The following is a 22,607-nucleotide window of genomic DNA, read 5'->3' on the forward strand; positions in this document are numbered from 1 at the left end:
GTGGAAGCACCAAGCACCTAACAGCAGCAACTGGAACCCATTGAACTATCGTATTTAGATTTGGCTTCTGTTTGCATCATGGTTAATTCAATTGACACCACATTTCTGATAAGGCTTTTGTTATAGCCATTAGAGAGCATGATGATTTTTGTAGGTGGCCTTTCAATTGGATTTCATCATTTGAGGACCTTTGGGGATTTCTTTTTTGGGATTGTAGAACTCCAGTTTCAGGGTGTCAGAGTTCAACTCTCTACTGTTACAGAGGAGTGCTGTGAGTAGCAGAGATATCATGTTGAGACAGGGAAGAGGTCTTAAAAAGGCAAAGAATCGTAAGAGAGAATTCAATTAACGGGTTATTATTATGCATGAGGCATTTCAGTGAGAGCCAATTAGTATTAAAATTGCCATTAAGAAGTTTTTCACTAAAGGAGGCATTCCTAATAAAGCTTTACATAGAGGACATTCTCCTTAAGGAGGACGCAGGAGTAATAACATGTTGTAGAGACATTATATTGTAACAGTAATATGAAAAGCTGCTTGAGAAACAGCCGTAGTGAATATCGCACCACGGACAAATTGAGAAGTCACTGGAGATGTGTTGCATGCCAGAAATGTGTAAGATTTGAATGTGTAAACAGCGGGTCACCAACTTAGTTTTGTCTCAAGGGCAGCTTAGTGTGTTGGAAAGTTGATTTGCCCAAAGAAGACTAATTTCTGTTTTGTGTCCATTTACTTCACCTTGGTTAAAAGAAAGGGTTCTGTGTTTGAATTGCAAGGCACGTTTGCTCTAAATAAAAAAAAAAAAAAATTGAGATTTGTTTTAACCCCCTATCCACCCGACCCAATATCATTTACATTTTGGTCCTGAGCAATTATTGACAGTCCATGTGAATAATAAGTGACATGAAGAACTTCCTGGAAGTACTGAACACAATGTGTGTATTAATGACATGTTCCTGGTTCATACAGACATCGGATTGGCCAAGGTATGAAGGCCCAATGGGATGTCCTGCATAGATACTCGCCAAACCTTGTTACATAAGCCAAAGTGAGAAGTGTTTACACTCTCAGGCCTGTGAATGGGAAATGTATTTGTATTGGCACAATGGAAAAAGGGGGGAAAAAGTATTTCTATTTATAGGTACAACGTCAGCTCAGTGTATTTTGCCATGAAGTTGAATGAAAAGTATAAAATGAAGGGGTAATGGATATCGCTTCACATGTACACATTGTGCTCTCTCAGTAGATCTCACCGGAGAAACCTTGGGCGTTTACTCCACCAAATATGTTGCAACGTTTATGAAAAGAGTGGTCTCACATTCAGGGGAAGAGTGATCACACTTACAGAAGTGGTAGCAACCATTTAGAAAAGGAAGGCCAGACCTGCAACATCAGAGAAAAGGGTAAACCCCTGCTCAGAGAAGGAGGAAGTGGAACCGAGGAGGAGGAGGAGGAGGAGGAAGGAGGAGGAGGAGGAGAGTGAACCACACCTTCAGACGAGGAGGAAGCTGGACCACATCTGCAGAGAGCTGCATCTCTAGCAATTTCTGGAACTTTCAGTAGCATTTGCTCTGCGTGGGAAAGCCTCACATTCGTACCCCCGATTACCGTGTGATGTTCAGGCACTTGTGGTGTCCCATGTTAATTCCGAGATCTCAGTTTAGGGTAGTTTGCCTGGCTCCCCCTTATCCCTTTTGAGCTGGTCCTCCGGGTCTCAGCCAGACCCATTGCAGGAGCCAGGAACTTTGAGATTTTAGATCCATTCCTATGCCAACTCCTTTGGTTACCATTAAAGCACTGCATGGACTCCAATCTGGCACGCTTCACTTACAAGGCAACGCGCCATGGTGCTATAGTTTATTTAGGCAATAAAAACATATTTGCAATTGTGATGGTGATCTGCGGAGAAGAGATCTACTCAAAAGATCTACTCAGTCTAGAGGTTCAAAAGTCTAAACAAATCTATTCCTCTTTCGTTTCTTTGTGGAATAACGTTCATTTTGATCCAGTCCTGATTTTCTCCTCTTTGTAAGAAGCTTAATGTCAGCTTTTGGACCCAGGGGGGTTTCACTTTCATGAGATCTATTGGAGGAAGATGGGGGATGGTGGGGCATCCTAAATGAGGTGAGGGGGCGGGGGGGGGGGGGGTAAAAGCCACTTTATTCACAGTTCTCTTCCCTACTTTTCTTTTTGATAATACTTTGCATTTTAAATTGTTGCAATGCTTGCACAGATTTTGTAATAGTGCTCTGGGGCTATTCCGATTGCACCCGATAAACAACGGTAGGAAAAGTAAAGAAAGGAGAAACCCCACCATCAGGGGAGGAGGAATAACCCGGTTTCAAAAGCTTTCAGAAAAGCCAAAACCATTCCTTCAGAGACAGACCAAATCCTCCGACAAGGGAGCACATTGTATCAGCAGAGCACGGAAACATGCAGACATCAGTATGTCACAAACCCTCAGCGCGCCACAGTCTCCATCTTAAATGCAGAATATGTGCCACCTCCATCCTTCATCAGTTTTACAATGGGTTATGATCGAATACAGCAGAGGAGACCAAAAGGCAAAAAGACAAATGAGGGGGGAGTTGTGAAAAACGTGCACAGAGTAGCAAATGACGAACACACACAGCAGTAGGAATACCAAGAAAATACCACCAGAACACAACCAAATACAGGGCAATGACTGTACTGCTAGTGTGGTCACCCACCAGCCCACATGCATAGAACACTGGGGGCAGGGGCCTGCAGCCAATCAACAAGTGATATGAAAGGCTGGGGAAAACTGGTTCCCAAGGTTCCACAGTTAGCCTTTGGTCAACTAAGCATGGTAGACCAAAGTCTGGAAGGTCAATCACGAAGGACAGTCTTGGCCAAGAGAACTAAGAGTAGCTCTTGGAAAATGGATAGTCTTGTGGCTGCCCCCCAACAGAGGCGTGCCTGCTGAGGGTCCACTTCGGTTACACTTTGCACCCAAAGTAAAGAGGCCTATCAAAGTACAGCAGACAGCGGGTCCGATTTAACGAACTCCACGGAAAGTGATCTGTGGGGAATCTTCCTCTCCCAATCAGAACTGATCAAAGTCAGAGCTTCAGTTTCTCCAGTCATGACTCACTAATCTACAGACTTCACTCTTCCGTCATTCACAGCTGGTTCTGGGCTCAACGATCTTCATGGGGTGGCAGGCACACCTGAAGACAGTCCTTCAGCACGCGCATAGTGCACAAACCCTCAGAAGCCTGTGAGATTATAAAATACCACATGACCAACTAGCATTTCTAGGTTGGTGAGATGGGGCAGGCTGTGGACAGCATTCCTGAGAAGAACACGTTGGTGCATAAGTGGTTAGTTCAAGCCAGGCTCTTCAATAGAGTACCAGAACATGCAAATCCAAATGGGAAGTCCATCACCCAACTTGCACCCCTAAATCCCAGACCTTCCTAACTTCAGCCCGTCTGGAGATGAAACGTGGGGCGCATGAATTAACCATCACCCCAAAAAGCCCCTCCTGTTCAAAACCAAATGATAAAGCGGCCTCTGCACACAGCATCATTTCCGCTTCCGGCAAGGAAGAGCTCGCCACTTGTAATGAAAGCGATCATTTCCGCTTCTGGGCAGGAAGAGCTCACTGCCACTTGTAATGAAAGGGATCATTTCAGCTTCCGGCAGGAAGAGCTCGCCACTTGTAATGAAAGCGATCATTTCCGCTTCCGGCCAGGAATAGCTCGCCACTTATGTTAATGTAAATGTTAAAGGACATTTGTACCGCACACTATCACCACCGGAGTGGTCCCCTGGCGCTCTGGCGGTTCTGAAAGAGGAGGGGAGGTTGAGTTAGTGTGAGGAAGCAGGAAAAGTGCAAGAGAGCAGTGATGTACTGTTGGCGGCCTCAGCCCGGTGGGTCCGTTGGCTGGGCCTGGGGTGTTTGCGGCCGGTAGTCGTTGTGTACTGTTGTGTAAGGCTATGTGTGTTTTTTGTTTTGTTGTTGCAGTGTAGTGAAGTTTGTGCGGTTTGCTGTGCTGTAGGTTTTGGCTGTGTCTGGTTTGCAGTTTGAGAGGTGTATGCAGAATGAAAGCGGATGCCTACGATGGCACTGCTTTTGGCCGTGCTCTATTGCAGGTGCAAGCAATCGCTACAAAGCATCAAGATTGCGTGTTCTTCAGAAAATAATTTTTAAAAACGCAGTTCTGCAAATGCATAATCCCACATTTAAGGGGTGGGGAAGCGGAGGTGATTATAAAAGGGAAATCCCTGAGGGAACGCACACACAGATGGATAGGGTGGGTTTAGGACCTTAGATGCTTCCAAATCTCACCAGAGTGCCCGCGTCCCCAGATCAGCCCGCAGGAAGCTTTCTTCTCCTCCTCATCCACCTTACCCTCCCCTCCTCATCCGCCTTACCCTCTCCTCCTCATCCGCCTTACCCTCCCCTCCTCATCCGCCTTGCCCTCCCCTCCCTCATCTGCCTTACCCTCCCCTCCCTCATCCGCCTTACCCTCTCCTCCTCATCCGCCTTACCCTCCCCTCCCTCATCCGCCTTACCCTCTCCTCCCTCATCCGCCTTACCCTCTCCTCCCTCATCCGCCTTACCCTCCCCTCCTCATCCGCCTTACCCTCCCCTCCTCATCCGCCTTACCCTCCCCTCCTCATCCGCCTTACCCTCCCCTCCTCATCCGCCTTACCCTCTCCTCCTCATCCGCCTTACCCTCCCCTCCTCATCCGCCTTACCCCCTCCTCCTCATCCGCCTTACCCTCCCCTCCTCATCCGCCTTACCCTCCCCTCCTCATCCGCCTTACCCTCCCCTCCTCATCCGCCTTACCCTCCCCTCCTCATCCGCCTTACCCTCCCCTCCTCATCCGCCTTACCCTCCCCTCCTCATCCGCCTTACCCTCCCCTCCTCATCCGCCTTACCCTCCCCTCCTCATCCGCCTTACCCTCCCCTCCTCATCCGCCTTACCCTCCCCTCCTCATCCGCCTTACCCTCCCCTCCTCATCCGCCTTACACTCCCCTCCTCATCCGCCTTACACTCCCCTCCTCATCCGCCTTACCCTCTCCTCCTCATCCGCCTTACCCTCTCCTCCTCATCCGCCTTACCCTCCCCTCCTCATCCGCCTTACCCTCCCCTCCTCATCCGCCTTACCCTCCCCTCCTCATCCGCCTTACCCTCCCCTCCTCATCCGCCTTACCCTCCCCTCCTCATCCGCCTTACCCTCCCCTCCTCATCCGCCTCACCCTCCCCTCCTCATCCGCCTCACCCTCCCCTCCTCATCCGCCTCACCCTCTCCTCCTCATCCGCCTCACCCTCCCCTCCTCATCCGCCTCACCCTCCCCTCCTCATCCGCCTCACCCTCCCCTCCTCATCCGCCTTACCCTCTCCTCCTCATCCGCCTTACCCTCCCCTCCTCATCCGCCTTACCCTCTCCTCCTCATCCGCCTTACCCTCCCCTCCTCATCCGCCTTACCCTCCCCTCCTCATCCGCCTTACCCTCCCCTCCTCATCCGCCTTACCCTCTCCTCCTCATCCGCCTCACCCTCCCCTCCTCATCCGCCTCACCCTCCCCTCCTCATCCGCCTCACCCTCCCCTCCTCATCCGCCTCACCCTCTCCTCCTCATCCGCCTTACCCTCCCCTCCTCATCCGCCTTACCCTCTCCTCCTCATCCGCCTTACCCTCCCCTCCTCATCCGCCTTACCCTCCCCTCCTCATCCGCCTTACCCCCTCCTCCTCATCCGCCTTACCCTCCCCTCCTCATCCGCCTTACCCTCCCCTCCTCATCCGCCTTACCCTCCCCTCCTCATCCGCCTTACCCTCTCCTCCGCCTTACCCTCTCCTCCTCATCCGCCTTACCCTCTCCTCCTCATCCGCCTTACAATGTAGAACGATTATTTTACAAACCCATATAGTGCCTAGAGGGCATGACGTGGCATTCGGGCATTCTTCAGCGACCCAGGTTGGTGGAGGGTGAGACACAGGTCATGACAGTATTTACCCTGTGACCCTGAACGCCACAATCCGCTCTCCAAACACATGTGGCGGTCAGGGTCACAGTTACCAGCTCGAGTGGGCAGAGAGCGGGATACAGGTCAGGGCAGACCTTACTAGCCCACGCGGGTGTAAGGCCGTGTGTGGAGGTCAGGGTCACAGTTACCAGCTCGAGTGGGCTACAGGTCAAGGCAGTCCTTACCAGCCCCCGCGGGTGGAAGGCCGTGTGTGGAGGTTAGGGCAGCGTGTATCCGGCAATGTGAGTGGAGGGCAAAGCATGGCGCTCAAGGCAGTCATTGCAAGCTACAACATTGAGAAGGGGCTGAACTTGTAGCATAGGGGATAAACACCAGCAGTAGTGCTTAGAGTAACTAATTATACAGGACACTTAAAAACCTAAATAACAAACATTGATGGGGTGCCTACAGGTTGTTATAGGCAGCTGTTCATGTTACACTTGGGAGGATGAATTGCTGGGTCGACCCTGCTAGGACTGAAGCTGGAGGCCTGCAAGTCTCTCAATGAGCGTTCTCAGTGGCTGCCACTGCGTGGAGGCCTGTGGATGAGTAGACAAGACCAGAGGGCAACGGTGAGAGGTATATACCGCTTGAACCAGGCATTGAACAGAAGGGTGCACTCAAACTGAAACAGAAAGCTGAACCTATTCTGAGAAAAATGTGCATGTCTGAAATCCACAGGCAACATCTGCAACCACAAGCAGCTTCTTAGTAAAGAGGAAGTCAGAAAACAGACCATTATAAACCTATGGGGCCCTCAGGATAGCCCTGGGGGCTGAGAAAAGAGGACCTTCCACCATACCCAAAGCCAGATAACCCATACCTGTGTGTACATTTCTTGTAACACTATTTTAATGTTAAAGGTTTTTATACCGCGCACAGTTGCCACCTGCGTGGGCTCTAGGCGCTCAGGCGGATCTGTAATGCAAGGAGGGAGGGAGGGAAGCTGGCACCATGTGTTGTTGTGCGAGAATATGTGTGGTTTGTTTTGTTGTTACAGTGTTGAGAAGTATGTGCGGGTTGTGGTGCTGTAGAGCAATGTTTGTGTTAGGTTCAGAGTTTGAAAGGTGTTTGAAGAAGAGTGAATTTGTAGTATGGACTATTGGTGAAGGTCCTCAAAATCCATCTAATTGCTTTACACCTCCTACCCCAGGAATCCATGATATGATATGGCATTTGTCACGCGCCTATACACAAGTGTTTCCATCCAGATGCGTCACCCTCACACCCCACAAGAATCGTCCTGGTGCATCACATTTCACATATGTGAAACATGGCCAGCCAACACAATCTGCCCATATGTGAAACATGGCTAGCTAAAAGAATTTGCCTAGATGTAAAATATGGCTAACTACACAATTGTCCTAGATGTGGAATATGCTAACTACCACAATTCCTCTAGATGTGAAATATACTAACACAGTTTGCCTAGATGTGAAATATGGCTAACTACACAATTGTCCTAGATGTGGAATATGCTAACTACCACAATTCCTCTAGATGTGAAATAAACTAACACAGTTCGCCTAGATGTAAAATATGGCTAACTGACACAATTGTCCTAGATGTGGAATATGCTAACTACCACAATTCCTCTAGATGTGAAATATACTAACACAGTTTGCCTAGATGTAAAATATGGCTAACTACACAATTGTCCTAGATGTGGAATATGCTAACTACCACAATTCCTCTAGATGTGAAATAAACTAACACAGTTCGCCTAGATGTAAAATATGGCTAACTGACACAATTGTCCTAGATGTGGAATATGCTAACTACCACAATTCCTCTAGATGTGAAATATACTAACACAGTTCGCCTAGATGTAAAATATGGCTAACTGACACAATATGCCTAGATGTGAAATATACTAACACAATTCGTCTAGATGGGAAATATGGCTAACTACACAATTTGCCTAGATGTGAAATATACTAACACAGTTCGCCTAGATGTGAGGCACTAACACAGTTGGGCAAGAAGAGGGATATGGTTACCATATGACTGTGGCTACATGCATGAGGCTATAAGCTAGTAGGTGGTGAGAGTAATAAGAGCGGTGGGGGTTGGTTTAGGGGGAGCAGCAATGACTGCGCCCTGCCCGAGCCACACTTACCTTGCCAGTCATTGTTGGCTGATGGCTGCAGGCTTCACCGGCGAACACTGGAAAACAGTGAACGGAGCTGCTCCTTCAGGAACAGCCCTTTGCCCTTGGGCTCTAACCCAACGGGGCTGCCCAGGCAGGAAGGCTGCCTTGAGAGGTGTGTCAGAAAGGGGCTGCAGGGAGTGAGGCTGCTAGAGAGCCCGTCTAGGATGGTCGCAAGTCTGTGAGCTCCCAAACACCCTTGAACACTCAGACAGAATCCTGATCAACGTGTACCGCTTAAGTCGTACATTGAGTGCCGCGTGGTGTAGTCAGCCCTGAGAGACATCCAAGAGCAATCTGAGGAGTCTGTGTGTGAAAATAGTGACGTCTGAACCGGTGGCGAGGAGTGTTGGAAGAGGCACTCCCACGAGTGCACTCGAGGCAACTTCATTGACCACGACTGCAGGATTTTCAGTGACGGCGGAACAGACCAGGTGGGACCCAGATGAGACACGCACAAGGACAGGCTGCATCTCCCTCTGGGGCTGAGAGAGGCCCCTTTTGGCCTGGGAGGCAACGCGTGAATAGACACTCGAGGCCAGGCTATCTGGATAGTGGTTGTTCTTTAAAAAAACAAATAATCAAAAAGCAACACAAACAGCCCCCAAACATTGTGATAAGGAAGAGTGCGGGCAGTGAGGGGCTACTAAATAACAACGGAGCACAAAATGGCTGAGAACTGGCAATTGGTCTGAAGGCATAAGCCACGGGAAAACTTGTTGGAAGCAATATTGAACGTTCTGGCTTCTTAACTCATTTTAGTAATTTGTGTGGAACAATTTAGTAATATTGACTCTAATTTAGAGCAGTTAATAACTAACCCAACGAAAGCTAAAAAGAAATTGCAGGACTATGATTGGCGTACTACTATTGACTGCTTTCACACATACAAATCTATGCTTTATTTAGCACACGAACACAAGAGAAGAGGGTCTCTTTCTCCAATACTTACCATCTTCCTGAATCGAAACCATCGGCATGTCCTGTTAAGATTGCGTTGGAATATTCTCCCAACAATGGACACTAAACTTCGTTGGAAACAAACTACGGTGGAAAATAGCCTTTGTAGATTTTGTCAGTCTGTTCCCGAAACGGCTAAACACCTTATTTTGTTTTGTTCGCAACTCAACACCCTTATAGACTCTTCTTTGAGTGCATTGAAGGTTTTGTACTTGGGTTTTCGTACTGAGTTGGTATGGCAACGTTGCTTGTGTATTCAAAGTACGCGAGAGGGATTGGCACGGTCTGGTTTTATATGCAACCTTCAATTGGATCATCCCAGATGAATTGTAAGAGGATATATATATATATGCCATTCTTGTTATGTGCCACTATCTTATTCTACCTTAGATTCAGCTTACCCTACATGATTATTGCTTATGGTTGTTTATTTATGTTTTGCTATATATCCTACTGTGTATAAGATATTTGTATGTATGTATTGTAAAACATTTTTTACTAATTCTTCTTTACTATTTGTAAAGATTTAATAAAACCATATACAATTAAAAAAATATTTTTTAAAAAAGCACTACATATGTTACAATTATTATAAGTGAAAAATTGATTCTCTCTTGTTTTGCAACACATTCCACCACACAACCACACAACCACACAACCACACAACCACACGTGGATTCAAATCATGTTGCTGTGAACACTGGCGAACAGTGCTCTCTTTTTAGAATTGAAAACAGCGCAATTTATTGTCCGTTTAGACACTTTTTCAACCGTGTAAAATGCAGAGCAAAGAAAGCAAATAAAACTAAAAGAAACTCCATAGGTGATTAGAATTAGATTGGGCAAGTCTTCTCTCTCTTTACCCTAACCCCAGATAAGCGGACCGCCAGCGCTACCTAGGCATACAAATTCCCAGGGTTTAGTTAGAAAGTTGGAGGGCAAGGTTTAATTAGACTACATATCTAGTAGAAATGTTGAAACCAGTTTTGAATTTTAAACCTGTGATAATTGTTGTGTGATACAACTGGATATTGGAGAACGAGGCATCCAGAGAGGGCCAAATATACGTTTTACTCCTCGGTTCACAATTCCGCCTCTCTCCTATACTATTTTTTTTTTTATATCGGATACGCTGGTGGGCGGGATTGTCGGATCGTGCACCGGTGTTGCTGGCTATGGAAATACCTGGTTGTGTGGGTGGGAGACCGCCTTGAATGAAGAGCGCAGGTCTAACTGATGGAGTCTTTCGTGATGGGCTCTCCAAAGTAATGAATACTTTTTGAGTTCTATATGGGGTCGGTAGAGTGGCATGTGGCACAGTGGGAGTCTTTTAAATGTGTGATCAGAAAAGAGAGAGTGCATATCGAGGGATGCAGGGATATTGAAGTTGATTCGTAGACAATTAGCCGGAGCTAAAGCACGCATGCACCATTTACAGAGGGCGGTGTCAACACCATCAATGACAGAGCAGGCTGAGATCAAGGTACAGCTACAGACGTATGTGGAGCTAGCACATAGGGAAGTGAAATTCCTGATGGGGGAAAAAAAAGCAGTGAGGCACTATGGGGAGGGGCAACGCCCTAGTAAGCTACTGGTGAAGGTCTCGGTAGGATAGCTTAAGGGAAATGTCCTTGCCTTGGAAGCCAGACGACATGGAGCAACACAGGTTCGATTCCCCCAGACCGCGCTTAGAAACCTCAGGGTATTAAGCATGTTATAAATAACCTATCATATCATATCTTATCAAGGCCGCAAAGATAGACAAACTTGGGGAAGATAAATATGGGGTTGAGATTATCCAGGATTTCTGTGCATTCTCTGGTCAATTGAATTCCTCTCAGTTACGCGTGCCACACAGGAGATTAATCAATATTTAGATCAAGTAGCACTATATGGTGCTCTGATTAGGAGACGGGGTGGCTAGGCCGCACCATAACACTGGAGGAGGCCAATCCCTACCATCAGGTAACGCCCCAGGCCCAGACGGGTATACGGCTGAATTTTACAAACACTTTGCTAAGGAATTGGCTCCCCACTTATTGGAGTTATACCATCAAAGTTTGAGGTACGGTCACCTGCCGGGCCCCCCGAGGGAGGCTGTAGTGGTGGTGCTGCTGAAACCAGACAAGGAAGAAAATAACTGCTCCTCGTACCGTCCCATATCCCTTATCAATCTGGATAATAAGATTCTGGCTAAGATACTAGCCTTTAGGTTGCCACCGTTGATGCTTGGATCAGTGAAGGTGGACCACTCAGGATTTGTATCAGGGCGCTCTACCTCCTATGGGCTTCGCAGGATGTTTGGGCTACTGTCCGCGGTGCAGCAAAATGACTATTGTGGGAGCATTGCTGGACGCCACGAAAGCATTTGATTTAGTGGAGTGGCCCTTCATGTTTACTATTTTGCGCAGAATGGGAATGGGGGAGCACTTTGTTTCCTTGGTGTCGCTGATTTACACATCTCCTAATGCCAGGATTTAGTGACTGGTCAATTCACTATAGCCATACCATTAGAGAGGGGCACGAGACAGGGGTTCCCCCTCTCACCTTTCTTATTTGCACTGGCTATAGAACCGCAGGCTGAAATAACCAGCGGAAGCCATCTCCACAGAGCAATACAGCTGTGTTCACACAGGCTAATGGTCTCCCTTTACGCGGATGACAGGGTGCTTTACACCATGGACCCACAGTGCAACCTGGATGTAATAATGGAAGATGTGATGCTGTTTGGGGACTTCTCTGGGTTACGGATTAGGGCTAAAAAAATTGGTTTCCTTTCCTCTAACAGACAGGACTGAGCACTTTATCGGCAGGTGGGGCTTTCAGTGGCACGGGACACTCACACGATACCCAGGGATAAACATAGCACAGACTCAAGGGGAGTTGTGTATCCGTAATTATCAGCACGTGATGGAGCCAGCAAAGGCAGCAATGGACAAATGGATGAACCTGTGAACCTGTGGTTCAACCTGTATGGGAGAATATCCCTGGTCAAAATGACGTTGCTACCACGTTTCCTATATGAGTTTCCCAATATCCCCCTGGAGCCACCCAGGGAGTATTTCAAGGAGGTAAAATCAGCAAGATTACGGTTTATATGGGCAGGAAAACAGGCTAGGGTATCATGGGAGAAATTCGTAGCGCCCCTAGATGAGTGTGGACTGGCGCTCCCACCACCTCGAAACATATCATATGGTTGCACAGGCGGGGCTTCTCCTTTACTGGTTCGGATAAGATAGACAGGAGACATGTGGAGATAGAAAGGGCTCTGGCGACTCCCTTCCTTTTGAGGTCAGTCATACGGACGGCACCCGACAGAGCCTATAGGATGACAAATATGGTGTAATTGAATGGCAGGGCATGGACTCGTATAGAACAAAAAACCAAAGGGGAAATAATATAGTCACCAGAGCTACCGGTCACTTACATACCAGGGAGCCCGCCGACCAGCGAGAGAAGCTATGTGTGCTGCATGAAACGTGTGAAGATAGCATGCTTTCGGGATCTTTTCCTAGATGGTCAGTTCCTAGCGTTAGAAGTGATGAAGACTAAAGGGGAACTCACACCCCTAGATATATTCTTATCTTTTAGGTTGAGAGTATCATTAAAACAGATGATCACAGCCTTCCTCGGGGAGCCCAACGTGGCCCCGTTTCTAGACAAAATGCTTAAAGGGGGTCAAAATGGTAAGGTGGTGTCTACTCTATATAGTATAAGCCTAGATTCCAGAAAGAAGTGGGTGGCCGCCCTCTAAGAAAAAATAGGAAAATTCATTGGGGTGCGCGATACCTGATGAAGCATGGAATTGCTGCTGTAGGGAAAGGAGGGGGATATCCCTCAACGCCAAAACGGATCCTCTTTAAGTAGTTACATCAGTTTTATTCAATGCCAGCCCTGCCACACTAAAGTTTCGCACATAATTCACAGAGCTGCGCAAGATGTGTTGCCACACCAGCTGACTTTATAGATCTGGCATGCGATTGCCTGGTGCCCTCGCTCGTCTGGGGGAGGTCTTTGAGGCACCAAGTGACATAATGGCTAAGAGAATAGATTCTGACCCGGTTACTAGGCCACACTAGGCACATTCCAGGGAGAGCGAGGAAGTTAACCGGATTACTTTTGCTTCTGGTCAAGAGGCGGGTGGCAATGATGTGGGGTGGTACCCGGCCCCTGAGTGCGAAAATGTGGTATATTGTAATGAAACGGAATATGGTAGATCAAAACATCCCCCAACAAAACCCAGGGATATCTGGGGACCACACGTTAACTATTTTATCACTCAAGCACCATGAGGAGGAGTAAAGGGACTATAGAATATTGAGAGAGGAGCAGCGTCACATTATCAAACTCTACGTCCTTGAGACTCTTAACACTAATTGGAACAAATAATTTGTTGTACTCTGTAAATAGCCACTGCATAACAAGAAGGGAGAGAGGGTTGAACTACTGTGACACCTGTGGAGTTGGGGTCTCTTTATTGTGGGTTGACTAGTTATGATTGTTATTGTAAAATGCTAATTATCAAAGTTTATACAAAAAAGCCACTGGTGGATGGAAGGTGGTCAAAAATAGAAAAGCTGCTAATAGCGGCCAAGATTTTAGCCTCAGTAAAAGGAAGTGTGTCTGCCTCTGCCATGGAGCCCGAAAACACCAGCGGAATAGACCAAGCCTCTCGTCAGGTTATTCACAGAAAGCACCAGCAGAATAGACCAGGCTTCTGGTCAGGTCATTCACAGAAAGCACCAGCGGAATAGACCAGGCCTCTATCGTCAGGTCATTCACAGAAAGCACCAGCGGAATAGAACAGGCCTCTCGTCAGGTTATTCACAGAAAGCACCGGCAGAATAGACCAGGCCTCTCTCTTCAGGTTATTCACAGAAAGCACCAGGTCTCTCGTCGAGTCATTCACAGAAAGCACCAGCGGAATAGAGAAGGCCTCATCAGGTTATTCACAGAAAGCACCAGCGGAATAGACTAGGCCTTTCGTCAGGTCATTCACAGAAAGCACCAGCGGAATAGACCAGGCCTCTCGTCAGGTCATTCACAGAAAGCCCCAGCGGAATAGACCAGGCCTCTCGTCAGGTCATTCACAGAAAGCACCAGTGGAATAGACCAGGCCTCTCGTCAGGTTATTCACAGAAAGCACCAGCGGAATAGACCAGGCCTCTCGTCAGATTATTCACAGAAAGCACCAGCGGAATAGACCAGGCCTCTCGTCAGGTTATTCACAGAAAGCACCAGCGGAATAGACCAGGCCTCTCGTCAGGTTATTCACAGAAAGCACCAGCGGAATAGACCAGGCCCCTCGTCAGGTTATTCACAGAAAGCACCAGCGGAATAGACCAGGCCTCTCGTCAGGTTATTCACAGAAAGCACCAGCGGAATAGACCAGGTCTCTCGTCAGATTATTCACAGAAAGCACCAGCGGAATAGACCAGGCCTCTCGCCAAGTTATTCACAGAAAGCACCAGCGGAATAGACCAGGCCTCTCGTCAGGTTATTCACAGAAAGCACCAGCGGAATAGACCAGGCCTCTCGTCAGGTTATTCACAGAAAGCACCAGCGGAATAGACCAGGCCTCTCGTCAGGTTATTCACAGAAAGCACCAGCGGAATAGACCAGGCCCCTCATCAGGTTATTCACAGAAAGTTAAAATCCAGAGAGATATTCCAAATGCCTCAGCAGCCATGGGCTGTATAGCAGGAACAACAAAAAACTGAGCAACCCACCTAAGATTGAAAAAGGTAGACAATGTGTAATACATGATCGATTTATAAGTCACAGTTATAGACTAATGGTATTTCTGATCAAATTATATACATCAACGCACAGACAATAAAATGACATTACATTTTTTTGTAAAAGAAATGGGCGGCAAGCCCAATCAGCGTCTCGCGGGGCGGGCGACAGCGAGATCAGGAAGGGATAATCGCAAGGCAAACAAAAGGCGATTTCCCTGCAGAAGATAACATTTTTACAAATAAACAGGGCCAATCACAAAGCTCTACGGGAGGGACAGGGGAGGGGGCACACTGGAAACGAGGAAGCAGCTACCGGGGGAAGCACACAAGTGCTCAAGAGAGCCCAAACTCAGAAAAATGCACACAAGTGCTTGCAAATTCGCTCGCTCAGCAACCTAAACTGGATTCAGCCGCAGCTAAAAAAAGGTTTGCACGTATAAGCCTAGTTTTCAAAACGTGTCAACTGAAGACTTTCCTCAGAAGGCACGTGCACACCCTTCTGGGATCCGGTTCAGGGGAGTCAAGAGGAAGTGGAACAGGAAGTAGACCCTCGGTGACCCGGTTAGGCCCGCCTGTAAGCCCGCCTCTTCGCAGGAGCAAGGCCTTCACATACAAGATTAGTGGAAAATCCCAAACATTCAGAAGTGCACCTAGCTATTAAAACAAAGAAAAATGAGAAAAATGTGAAAAACAGAATGTTTGCATGCAAAGGGACTCCTAATGTCTATAAAAAGTGTTTGCGGGCTGTCATATGTAGCGTGCTGTCACATTTAGCGTAGCCAACTCTTTCCAAGCCATACTGACCTTAACCAGAGCCTAACACTCCAAACCTTACCTGGCGTTCAGAGGCACAGCTCCAATGGGTCCGACACTGCCTAATCACCCATGGGTGAATAATCTGATTTCCCTTACAATTACCCCCCCTCTACACACTGGCAATGCCCCCACTGCAGCAACACCATCAGTGATCGTCCAGTACCTGCACACAGAGCAGTCCCTTGGCAGCCAAGGCATCCTCTCCACTTCCGTTGGGGAAATACCGGTACTTGACCGCCAGGATGGGATAGCGGCTGGCCAGAAAGAGGCCACTGTTGAAGAACTTGAAGTCTGAGCAGCAACCAAGAGGTCCATACACACCAACATCATAGAGGACGTGTTCGAAGACTGGGCTGAGCAGCGTGCACAGCCGTCGAGCTGCCCTTTTGTCAAACACTTCTTGGAGGCAGATGAAGTCGGCACCTTCTGGGATGAGCGAAGAGATCTCACAGCGGATACCACGGTCTGCACCAGCATTGCCAGTGCTCCATGCATCAACCATTGCGCGATTCTCAGTAGGAATGGCCGGCCTGGCAGACAGGTGGGTCCCCAAGCCACTGGGACTCCCGGGGGCAATCCTGGATGCACCAATGTTCTCCTCCAGTTGGTTAATGTCCTGTGTGGCCTTCCCTGCACTGGAATCACCCTCATCTGCCACATCAATAGTGATGACCAAAGGATCAACAGTTTGAGTCACTCCCTCACTCCCCATGAAGAACTGGTCCTTGGCACTCTCATCATTGCCGCGAGAGTGCACATCGGCATCTGGGATCCGCAGAGTACTGTCAGAGTAACTCTGGTTAAGGGTGCCATACAGAGCTGCGTGCGGCCTTTCATGGTTCAGTATGCCTTTCTTGAGTGATTCCGCGTTTGGTTGGGCCTTCTCCCTGGTGACCCCTTGTACAATGTTCTTGCCTATTGCAGCTGACCGCCTTTGGGTGTGGCACAGGTTGCTAAATCTGGCCAGACCATCTGGTAAGAGGCAGAGATTGGCACTGACAAAGATGAATGGCTTGCCCTTCTCCTGGCTGGACCATTCCTTCGGAATACCTTGGGTTTGGTTCTGTTGGTAAGTGAAAGGCCTGCGGATAGCCTGTAATGGAACCCACATAAGAAAGCCCAGCAGGGCGATAGGCATGGATAGAATAAGCAGTAAAAGGAACGCTGCTGAGCACAGAAAAGCCTGCAAGGGATGGAGGGAGCAGCACTGGGTCTGCCTCTGCTTCTTCTCCAGGGAGGTCTCCATGAAGGACGAAAGGAAGCGCTCCAGAAACCAATAACAAGGGAAGATGAGGGCCCAAGAAACACTGTGCAGGCCATGAAGACAACTGTTCTGAAACGCTGACTGTCTGAGAACCATGGCTTCAACCCCAAGCCTTGTTGAGCTTCTGAGCAAGATTCATCCAGAGAGTCCCGATGATGAGAGCCACTGCTGACTTCTAGGAACTCTGAGGGGGCAACAGAAGAACAGTCTCCTCTTCAATGCTCTCCGACAGTATAGTGCCACAGTCGCAGTGGTGGAATCGCCGCTATAGTTCTCGGAGAAGTCACACATCATGTTTAAGGTGGGGCACATGGACTGTTCTTTTTCCTATTTTCAAAGACAAAAGAGAAAAAAAATACAGTGAGCAATATCCTCATGCCATGGCAAACCACTCTATCCTTGCAGGAGGGAATTCAAACAGACACACACACATCTATTCAGGCTCCACACCTTTACTACGCATGCACAGATACAGCCTGTCCTACTACAGCAGAACCACCAAGTACACAAGCACAGGAACAGCCAGTCTTCTAGCTGCAGAACAACCCAACCACAAAAGAACAACCCAAGTACATAAGCACAGAAACAACCAGTCTTCCCACTGCAGAACAACACAACCACAAAAGAACAACCCAAGTACAGGAACAGACAGTCTTCCCACTGCAGAACAAACCAACCACAAAATAACAACCCAAGTACACAAGCACAGGAACAGCCAGTCTTCTGGCTGCAGAACATCCCAACCACAAAAGAACAACCCAAGTACACAAGCACAGAAAACAGCCAGTCTTCTGACTGCAGAACAACCCAACCACAAAAGAACAACCCAAGTACACAAGCACAGAAACAGCCAGTCTTCTGACTGCAGAACAACCCAACCACAAAAGAACAACCCATGTACATAAGCACAGAAACAGCCAGTCATCCCACTGCAGAACAACACAACCACAAAAGAACAACCCAAGTACACAAGCACAGGAACAGCCAGTTTTCTGGCTGCAGAACAACCCAACCAATAAAGAACAACCCAAGTACAGGAACAGACAGTCTTCCCACTGGAGAACAAACCAACCACAAAAGAACAACCCAAGTACACAAGCACAGGAACAACCAGTCTTCCCACTGCAGAACAACCCAACCAATAAAGAACAACCCAAGTACACAAGCACAGGAACAGCCAGTCTTCCCACTACATAACAACACAACCACAAAAGAACAACCCAAGTACACAAGCACAGGAACAGCCAGTCTTCCCACTGCAGAACAACCCAACCAATAAAGAACAACCCAAGTACAGGAACAGACAGTCTTCCCACTCCAGAACAAACCAACCACAAAAGAACAACCCAAGTACACAAGCACAGGAACAGCCAGTCTTCTGGCTGCAGAACAACCCAACCACAAAAGAACAACCCAAGTACACAAGCACAGAAACAGCCAGTCTTCCCACTACACAACAACACAACCACAAAAGAACAACCCAAGTACACAAGCACAGGAACAGCCAGTCTTCCCACTGCAGAACAACCCAACCAATAAAGAAAAACCCAAGTATAGGAACAGCCAGTCTTCTGACTGCAGAACAACCAAACAACAAAAGAACACCACAAGCACAGGAGCAGCTAGTCTTCCCACTGCAGAAAAACCCAACCACAAAAGAACAACCCAAGTACACAAGTACAGGACCAGCCAGTCTTACCACAATAAGATAACTGCCAATTGGGTTTATGGGCTGGTGAGGAAGAAAAAAGGGCCATCTACCAGGAAGAAGGGGTGAAAGGGCAGAAGTAGAGAAATTAGGTGTACTGCAAGCACTGCAACACTGCTTTGCAGTTTAGAATAATACAGTGTGGAGGTTTGAGACACCACGGAGGGCCAGTCCAGTGGCAAGTACCAAGTCAATAACATGCAATGGAGATCGGTGACCTACCTGGTGTGAGTGTTATGCAAGATCAGCTGTTAGAACTGTGGAGTGCAGATAGCGAAGGGGGAGCAAGACACTACATGCTCTTGACATTGCTTGTTAGTTTATTTTAATATTTGTAATGCGCACCAGACCCAGAGGTATCAGGGTGCAGGAAGCAAAAAGGATATTTTCAGCTCGGTTGCATTGCTGTGCAGTAGAAATATAAAGTAGTAATATACATGTAAATGCAGAGGTTCTTTTATGCAGAGAATGCACAAAAGATTATGATATATGAGTTATATACAAGTGTCAGATTTTTACAATATGAATACAAGAGAATGCTGGTGTCAGGTTTGCGCAATGTGTGTACAGGAATGGCCGGTTGCTGATTAGCAGTCATTTTCCTTAATCCAATGGATGTATTTGAGCCTGAAGTGTCGGTACGTTTGGGTGACTTAGGGCAGGTGGAAGGGAGTTCCAGTGTTGGGCGGCTTCACCTGAAAGCTGGAGCCGCCTCTAGTTTTGGGGCGTTTGCATCTGGGCCCTTTGAGGAGGTTAGAGTTAACAGACCTAGCGGGACAGCTGGGGGTGTATCTCTGACATCTGTCCATGAGGTATCGTGGGGCGGAATTATTAAGGCACTTGTGTGTAAGTGAGGCTACATTTAGTGATATTTTGTCTTTAGTGGTGAGCCAGTTATTGCCTCTCCTTATGTTGGAATTTTTGGGGCTGCTCTCAAGAGCGTCATTTTGTAAAATCTGGATTTAATCTGTAATATATTTGTTGGCTCCCAGGTAAAGGCATTAAAATAGTCCCGTTTTGACAAAACAAGGGCTCTGGCCAGGGTGGTGAATCTGTTGGTGGAGAGGAAGGGTTTGGCTGCTCTAATTAATTTACATGTGTAAGCTATAGATGAGGCCATAGAGCTGACCGGTTTGTGGAATGAGAGCGTGTGGTCTATCTAAAAGCCTAGCGTTTAAACTTCCTTGGCTACCTTGATGATGTTTCCGTCAATAATGAAGCTCGAGTAGTTATGACCGGGTTTATTGATGTTGGGGGCGGCGCCTAGGATGATGAGCTCAGTCTTGTCATCATTCAGGCATAGACCGTGGGAGGCCATCCATGCCTGGATGATGAGGTACACCCTGTCCACCAAGGCCAAATCCTTGTCATAATCTCCCGTCAGCGGTATGGGGATCTGGGTATCATCAGCATAGTTGGTGTGGGTGATACCAAGACCATCGAGATCATCGAAAAGGGGCTTTGTGAAGATGTTGTACAAAGTGGGGGAGACACAAGACCACTGGGGCACCCCGCAGATGATGGGTATGGGGTCGGCTGATGCAGAAGTGGAAAATAAACGCATAGTTCTGTTGTTAAGCAACGATTGTATCCAACCTATCGCTTCCTGTAAGTGGACTGCCGAGTCTAGGTGGTTGCAGTGTATTTTGTGATCTACCAGATCGAATGCCGCGGATAGATCGAGGAGTAGTAATAAGGCGGCCATTATCTCTGAGGGTGTCGATTTGTGCCTTGAGGTCAATCAGTGCTGTTTCAGTCCCATGTTGAGGTCTGAAGCCAGACTGGCGGACTCCCAAGAGGTGGTTCTGTTCTAGGTATTGTTGTATTTGAAAGTAGGCTACCTTGTCTAGGATTTTTAGAAGGAAGGGAACAGTGGTGATGGGTCTGTAGTTAGTCGGTATAGCGGGGTCCAGTGATTGTTTTTTGAGTAGTGGGAGAACCCAAGACTCTTTGAGGTTGCTGGGGATAGTTCCCGTGGAGAATGAAGAGTTGATGAGTTTGGAAATGAAGGGTGAGAAGTCTCTTGCTGCGTCTTCGATGATTTGCGAGGGGCAGGGATCACCTTGGCAGTTTAGGACTTTCTCGCCCTCAAGGGTAGATACTTTGGAGACGCTGAAGCGATGAGGGGGTTTGGGAGCAGGCGGGGGTTGGTAGTGTGGGGAAGATTTTCTTTTTTATTCGCCATCTTGATCTGTAGGGTTGCAACTTTAGGGTGTTTTGGATGCTAGTGCACCTTATCTTTCACGCAAGTCTCTGGGATTGGGATGGAAGTTTCCAGTTCTTTAAGGATGGTAAACAATTCTTTTATACTGGAGTTAGATTGGGAGATTCTCTGGTTATAGGAGTCTTGTTTGGCCAGTTTTATTTCTTTCTTGTAGCGGGTGGTTACCTCAATGAGATTCGTCTTATTGTTTTCTGACGGAGAGCGTCTCCATATCTGTTTTTCGATTCCGAGTGTTTTTAGGTGTGGGGAGAACCATGTGTTCAGGTTTACGTTTTCTTAGTTTCAGTGGGGCGATGGAGTCTAGTGCTGAAGTCATTATTTTGTTATATTTGTCTACGAAGGTATGGGGGTCAGTAGAGTCAGTAAGTGAATTCAGGGTGGAAAGAATGAGGGGGATGAGTTTTTCGGCTGCAATATTCTTTTTCTTTCTAGTGGGGATGGCTGGGGCTAGGATGTTATTGGGGGGAGTCGGAGTTAAGGCCTCAATGGAGAAGGTGAGGAGGTGGTGGTCTGACCATGGCAGAGGGGTGATGGCGGTGATGGAGGCCGAGCAGTTGTAGTCTGCCACCCAGTCGAGGGCCCTTCCTTTACTGTGTGTGGGAAGAGTCACTTTTTGGTTGAAGCCTTGTTCTGCCAGAGTATCGGCAATTAGTGCAGCATGTTGGTCTTTGGTGTCTTTAAACCCTAGGTTGAATTCTCCTAAGAGAATGCTCTGGATGGTATTTTTTAGGTTGTTGGCGAGGATGGTTGTAAGGTCCTCTTCGAAAGATCCCAGTGGACCGGGGGGTCTGTAGAGAAGGTGGATGGTGAGGGTTTGGGAGTTGGCAATGGGCATTTTGGCTGCGAGTGATTCGGAAGAGTCGGGTTTGTCGACTGGTGCGAATCTCATGTTGAGTTTTGGCTATGATGGCGAGGCCTCCGCCTCGGGATTCGGTTCTGTCAGCTCTAAGGATACTGAAGTCTTTTGGGACAGCTAGCATGAGGGCAGAGCCTGCAGCGGTGTGGAGCCAGGATTCGGTTATGGCTAGAAGTACAATTTTTCTGATTGAATGAGGTCAGCTACTTCGGTGGCATGGGCTACTATGGACCGGGCATTTATTAGGGCACCTCTGATGTGTGGAACGCTGGCCTTAAGGGCTGTTACCGGGGGAGCCGGGTTGTGGGTAGGGAGAGTTGTGGCTAGATTGTGCGTGAGGTCATTGTCGGGTGCGGCGATGGACCTTGGTAACCTATAGATTTTTGTTTTGGATTGGGAGGCGGAAGTTCGTATATTTTAGGGAGTCTGGCGCATAATCTGAGGTTTCTTGTGGTGAAGTTACACTGGCTAGCTGATTTGGGCAGATTTAAAATGTTGGTTTGAGGAAGCGTCAGCATAATAGGTGGAGTGAACGCTGTGAGGGTGGGTGTGGCGTATGAGCTTGTCAGGTGGAGTAGGTAAAGGATGGTTCTCAGTAGAGCTGTGTAAATGCATCATGTGGGGGTGCTAAGCTATTATGCGCTCGTGAATCTGGGGAGACTCGGGTTGAGCGATTAGGTGGGGCAGATGGTCATAGTCGTGGAGATGTACATGAATAGTATTTTCCAGGTGAGCAAGTGTAGATAGCAGTGGGTGTCAGGGGTCAGGTGTATGGTGTGACCACAACAGGGGTCACAAGTACGGAGGCAGTACGGAACTGGGCATGAGCAAAAGATGCAGATCAGCAGAGACTCGGGTAATGAATAGGCTAGTCAGGTCTCAGGTGAC

At 47.9% G+C, this 22,607-nt stretch overlaps 1 protein-coding gene across 1 annotated transcript in view; it reads right to left on the reverse strand.

The window, feature by feature from the left end:
- LOC138511164 (sphingomyelin phosphodiesterase 5-like) overlaps nt 1-22,607 on the reverse strand; it is a 197,476-nt gene that overhangs the window by 93,071 nt on the left and 81,798 nt on the right. Inside the window, exon 2 of the mRNA XM_069626670.1 lies at nt 15,831-17,258. Within this exon, the coding sequence (XP_069482771.1) occupies nt 15,831-17,027 (1,197 nt within the window). The 5' untranslated portion in view covers nt 17,028-17,258. The remainder of the gene's footprint in view (nt 1-15,830; nt 17,259-22,607) is intronic.

This window comes from Ambystoma mexicanum, chromosome 6p, assembly GCF_040938575.1.
Source record: "Ambystoma mexicanum isolate Mex_15411 chromosome 6p, UKY_AmexF1_1, whole genome shotgun sequence".
Taxonomy (NCBI): Eukaryota; Metazoa; Chordata; class Amphibia; order Caudata; family Ambystomatidae; genus Ambystoma; species Ambystoma mexicanum.